The 5,937-nt window shown below is 48.3% G+C and overlaps 1 protein-coding gene across 1 annotated transcript in view; it reads left to right on the plus strand.

Annotated features, from left to right (window-relative positions):
• The window catches only part of EXOC4 (exocyst complex component 4), an 877,780-nt gene that overhangs the window by 27,258 nt on the left and 844,585 nt on the right, over nucleotides 1-5,937 (plus strand). Inside the window, exon 2 of the mRNA XM_006887139.1 lies at nucleotides 3,935-4,124. Coding sequence (XP_006887201.1) covers nucleotides 3,935-4,124 — 190 coding nt within the window. The remainder of the gene's footprint in view (nucleotides 1-3,934; nucleotides 4,125-5,937) is intronic.

Below are 5,937 nucleotides of genomic sequence, written 5' to 3' on the forward strand. Positions count from 1 at the left end.
GAAAACCCCTACAGACTCAATTTATTCGTGAGCCCCCATTTCCGTAACCCTTTCTGTTTCTAGAGTAGCTTGTAATGCTCCATAATGTGTTTCCTTGTGACAGCTGATGCCAGAAAAGGCGTCCTCTCTGGGCCTGGCATTTTCCTTAATGATAATTCTACTAGTTAACATAAACAGGGTGAAATGTTTGGCAGGTTGCTTCCCTCGAATGGCAGTGGAGGGGAAATCATGCAAAGCAGTTGTAAAGATGACAGACTGATCCAGTGTAGCTTTGAAAAGTCAGGGGCTCTTTGCTGTTATTTGGGCCAGTTGATAAATTGAAGGCATTTTATGATTTTGCTTTAATTTATATTAGCAGCTTGGAAGGTTTCAGATTTAAAGAGCAAAGTTATGTATCACAGAAGCCACAGGAAGGGATGCTAAGCTGTGTGGTTCCCCAACGCTGTGAATAGGTAGCTACCTTTGAAGCATAATCATCCCCTCTCTCCCCCGTCGCACTTTTGGAGGGTCACACGTTTGTGTGGGATTCCCGTTCTGAACCTGGGTGGTTCTGGGTGGTTCTGGAGGTAGTCTCGGTTCCGATCCCCAGTATACAACTGCGACATGGCAGACCGTCACGCACGTCCCGTGACTCTTGATGCGTTGTTTGCTGAAACACTAAGCTGTCCTTTCAAGTTCTGCCTTTCCCTTCATCTCATTCTTCCGACTCTGTCCTGATTTTCATGTTACGCCTGGTCTGTTGGTACGATATGCAAGGTTTCATTATTGCAGGGGAGGCCACATGCAACCTTTGCAAAATTATTTTTGGAAATTCAATTGATGTCAAAGACTGGCCTGCTGAATTTCCCTCTAAATTGAAAAAGGAGTTTTCCGTATTACGCGGGTCATAAATTAAGACCCTTGGATCTCAGCGACAGTTGGGAGATGACTCCTGTACAGTACTTTGCTTGCACATATCTGGAAGTGCTTAGGTGATTGATTTGCTGACAGACCATCTCTGGAAAGCGGTTCTAATGATGGAATTATAATTGATTACATTCATCATCGTGAGCCCCAAATAGCCCCTCCCTAAGTTTTAAAAAAGACAAATGAAATAAACCAGGCTGAATGTATAAGCTGACAAATCTGAGGGAATTTAATGAAACTCTAAATTACTGCAGCCAGCAGATAAGAAGAAAAGGTTTCTTTGTTACTGATTATAACACTAAATTAAAAAAAAAATTATCCAGGGGAGATAATAGAGGAAACAAAGATCTGTAACCCACGTGCCCAGCTGAGGTATTAAAAGGTTTTTCATAAGCATCTCTTTCATTCCCGGGTTATTGTTGATTCATATCGGTCTTGTTAGCTCTGTTGGAAGAACGGGGAGCACAGACAGCCTTGTAGTGGAGCTCAGATTATTGCTGTTAGAGGAGATTGGAGAATTAATATGGCCTTGTTTCTAGGCCACGGGGGCTTGGTACCGGATTCAGGTCATTCACGTGCGCTATTTTGAAGGTGGTTCCTACTGTGTGAATCACTGTATCAGATAGTACGCTTTCAGCGGCATGTAAAAGATGACCACTAGAAAGTGCCTTAAACGGCTTGTGATCGTGTTCCCTATCAGGACGCCCTGGGTGTCCCCATGGGGCCAAGTGCTTTCGTGGCAGGGTGACCTGAAGCTGTAGTATGACATCTTCCGGGGTTGTAAGGTGACTGATGTCTTGGGTACCTCCACTCTGTGTGACAGGGTTCAGCAGCAGATAAGGGAACCAGTGTGGCGGTGGTGTGGTTCAGTGCTGGCTGCAGGATTGGCAGTGAGCTCTGGTGGCGTGCTGCATAGGGAGCTGCACTGCTTACCCTAAGGTGGTGTGTCCCCAGTGGTTTGAATCCTCCAGTAGCTCCTTGAGAGGAAGAAGGCAGCCTCTTCCTGATTTACAGCCTCAGCAACCCACCGGAAGGTCCCCGTGAGCTGGAGCCACCCGACCAGCTGTGAGTGAGTGAAAGATTGGTGGTTCGGACTCACCAGCTTCTTCAAGACATCTAGTTCCCTGAAGATTCCAGCCTTGGAAAACCCCTGGGGCAGTTCTGCTCCATCCTGAAGGATGCTGTGAGTTGGATCAGTGGTACTGAATATGACTCTGGGTTTTGGTCCTGTTGTCACAGAAAAGCAGTCATCGAAGTTCTTCACGCCTCATGGGGTAGACATGGCCTGTCACTGGAAAGAGGACTGGAATGACTAGGAATTGCTAGGACCCATGTAGGTGCATCAGGACTACCTGCCGTCTGAGTAAAGAAGCTTCTAATGGCAGGGGACGAAGGGAGGGCGAGGCGCCTGGCTGGGCAGACGGCACATCTGCCATCTGCTGGGACAGGTATGGTGTGCGCATATCTTCTGTTAGTGACATGCTTCATTTCCTGGTCAGTTCAAGGGGAGTGTGCTTGTTCACTGACTGTTGTTGTTATGTGCCGTCGAGTCGTTTTCGACTCAGAGCGACCCTATGCACAACAGCCCTAAACCCTGCTCTATCCTGCGCCAACTGCACTGCCTCTGACACACCCATCCCGATTACCCCAGTCACCGAATCAATCCATCTCATAGAGGGTCTTCCCCTCCTGCGCTGTCCCTCCACCCTCCCAAGCATGATGTCCCTCTCCAAGGACCCGTTCCTCCTGGCAACATGTCCAAAGTATGTCAGACGAAGCCCCAGAATCCTTGCCTCCAAGGAGTAGCTTGGTTTAATCCTCTCCAAGATGAATCTGTTTGTTTTCCTGGCAGTCCAGGGTACATTCAGCACCCTTCTCCAGCACCATAGCTCAAAAGCATCCACTCTCCTCTGTCCTCCCCATCATTGTCCAACTCTCTGATGCATAACAAGCAATTGCAAATACCATGGCCTGTATCAGGCGTACCTTAGTCTCCAGAGAGACACTGTTGCTCCTGAGAACCTTAGAGAGGTCCCTAACAGCAGACTTTCCCATCGCGATACGCTTTTTGATTTCCTGACTGCTGGTGCTAAGAGTGTTGACTGTGGAGCCGAGCAAACGGAAGCTGTGAACACTCTCAATCTCTTCGTCATCCATCCTGACGTTGCCAATTGGTCCAGTGGCGAGAATCTTTGTCTTCTTGACATTGAACCTTAGTCCATACTGAAGGCTGCAGTCCTTGACCCTTCGCAGCAAGTGCATGAGGTCCTCCTCAGTTTCAGCAAGCAGGGTTGTGTCATCTGCGTAACGCATATTGTTAATAGATCTTCCACCAATCCTGATGCCACAATTCTCCTCATAGAGCCCAGCCTCTCGGATAATCTGCTCTGCATACATGTTGAAAAGGTATGGAGACAGGATGCATCCCTGGCGTACACCCTTCCCAATTTTGAACCATGCAGTGTTACCCTGCTCTGCTCTGACTACTGCCTCTTGGTGCAAGTATAGGTTTCACATTAGCACAATTAAATGTTCTGGGATTCCCATTCTTCTCAGAGTCAGCCACAGTTTGTTATGATCCACACAGTCAAATACCTTTGCATAATCAATGAAACACAGATAGACATTCCTCTGGTATTCTCTGCTTTCAGTCAAGATCCATCTAACATCAGCAACAATATCCCTAGTACCACGACCCCTTCTAAACCCAGCCTGGACTTCCGGCAATTCTCTGCTGATGTGCTGTTCTAATCATTTTTGGATAATCTTCAGTAGAATCTTGCTTGCATGTGAAATCAATGACACTGTTCTGTAGTTTCCACACTCAGTTTGGTCACCTTTCTTTGGAATGGGAACAAATATAGATCTCTTCCAGTCAGTTGGCCAAGTTCACACTCAGTTCGGTCACCTTTCTTTGGAATGGGAACAAATATAGATCTCTTCCAGTCAGTTGGCCAAGTTCACTGACTAGCACGTGATTTATTCCTTTGCCTCATAAGTTTTACTCAGCTTGCTCTGTCTTTCCCAGGACTCTATCTACCAGTGATGACGTGGAAGACCGAGAAAATGAGAAGGGCCGCCTTGAGGAAGCCTATGAGAAGTGTGACCGTGACCTGGACGAACTGATTGTACAGCACTACACGGAGCTGACGACGGCCATCCGCACGTACCAGAGCATCACGGAGCGCATCACCACCTCCCGCAACAAGATCAAGCAGGTGAGCTCCGCCTTCAAGTGAAGGCTGGTGGGACGCGGCCAGTGGTCCTTAGGAGTGCTCCTGCTCTACAGTGCAGGCTGGTGCAACACGGCCAGTGATCCCCAGGAGTGCTCCACCCTCCAGCGTAGGCTGGTGGGACATGGCCAGTGGTCCCCAGGAGTGCTCCCGCTCTACAGCTCAGGCTGGTGCGATGCAGCCAGTGGTCCCTTGGAGTGCTCTGCCCTCCAGTGCAGGCTGTTGGGGCGTGGCCAGGAGTCCCCAGGAGTGCTCCCGCTCTATAGCGCAGGCTGATGCCACGCGGCTAGTGATCCCCAGGAGTGCTCCCACTCTACAGCGCAGGGTGGTGGGGCGCGGCCAGTGGTCCCCAGGAGTGCTCCCCGCCACTCCCCTCAGGGCATGGGGGCTATCTGGATCATCTACCTGAAGAGGATCGCGGTGGCATTCTGGGGCTGCACGCTCCCTCCCCTCTGTCTTAGTACCTGGCTTCTGCCATCACTTCTCACCATCGGGTGGGATGACACAGCGAAGAAGGCTGTCTGACCTGAAAGACCGGAAGGAGCCCAGGCCAGGGGCAGAGTATTGCCACCACTTCTGGAGCTCATGACTGTGAGAGGAGGCATCAGAGGAAATCGCTGTGTGGGGTGTAGACTGACTCTGTGTGTGTGCATGTGTACATGTGTGTGTATGTATATGCATCTAAAAGGTCAGACAGGTCTGTCGGGCAGGAAGTGCAGCCAGGGCACTTCTTAGAGGCACCGTGGTGAAACTTCGCCTCACGTGTTTTGAGCACGTTGTCAAGAGGGTCCAGTCCTTAGAGGAAGTCATCAGGCTCGGAAAGTGGAGGATTAGAGAAAGAGGAACACCCTCGACAAAGTGGATTGACACAGTTAGTGTAGCAGTGGGCTCAGAGATGGTAAGGACGGTGCCGGACAGGGTCGAGTTCAAATCTGTTGGTCATTGGGTCACTTTGAGTTCTAGTCCGCTTAATAGCAGCTGGTCACACTGAGTTCTAGTCAATAGCACCTAACAACAGTGATCCGTATACATATATGTGTGTATTGCTCATACATTTGGCCCCCCCCTTTTTTTTTCTTTTGAAAATTTGGCTTTGAGCATTTCACCTAATGAGAATTTGGTTGTGATTTCACTCCATTTATTTTACATTCTCAGTAGTTTTTGTGAAATGAAAAAGAAATTCTCTAACTTTTATAAAATATTTAGAAAGATACATGTTTACTACAATCAGAATTCTTAAGTATATGCATTGTTGTTGATGTTAAGTGCCGTCAAGTCGTAGACGACTCATAGCGACCCTATGAACCTAAGACCTGAGCACTGTTCATAGAGTTTCCAGAGGCAAGCCATTTCGGAAGTGGATGCCACTCCTGCTTCCAAGCTTGTTTTAATCGGGAAACTCCACCAAACACTGTCCACCATGTGTAACCATTCTCGCATTTGACACATCAGTGTCACCATGTTTAGCATCACAGCAACCACGAGTTACCTCTGTGCAGCAATGCACAGACCAGTCCTAGACCACCTAGAAGAATGTTTTACAAAAAGACAATTTAAACCAGGCCTGAGGACCACAGATTAAAATCGCCCTCCTTGGGCTTGGTAGCATAACTTTCTGTCCATTAGGCCAATGGAGCTCTCTCTATATTGTTGTTGCTATTGATGTTAAGTGCCATCGAGTCGCAGGGATATAATTTTTACTTTAGTTTTCTTTTCATTTTTAGAGATCCACTTTTAAACCTCTCGCCCCCCCCTTTTTTCTTCCTTCCTTCCTTCCTTCCTTCCTTCCTTCCTTCCT

Source organism: Elephantulus edwardii, unplaced genomic scaffold (genome assembly GCF_000299155.1).
Source record: "Elephantulus edwardii isolate Elephantulus edwardi_28Jun2011 unplaced genomic scaffold, EleEdw1.0 scaffold00055, whole genome shotgun sequence".
NCBI classification, from domain to species: domain Eukaryota; kingdom Metazoa; phylum Chordata; class Mammalia; order Macroscelidea; family Macroscelididae; genus Elephantulus; species Elephantulus edwardii.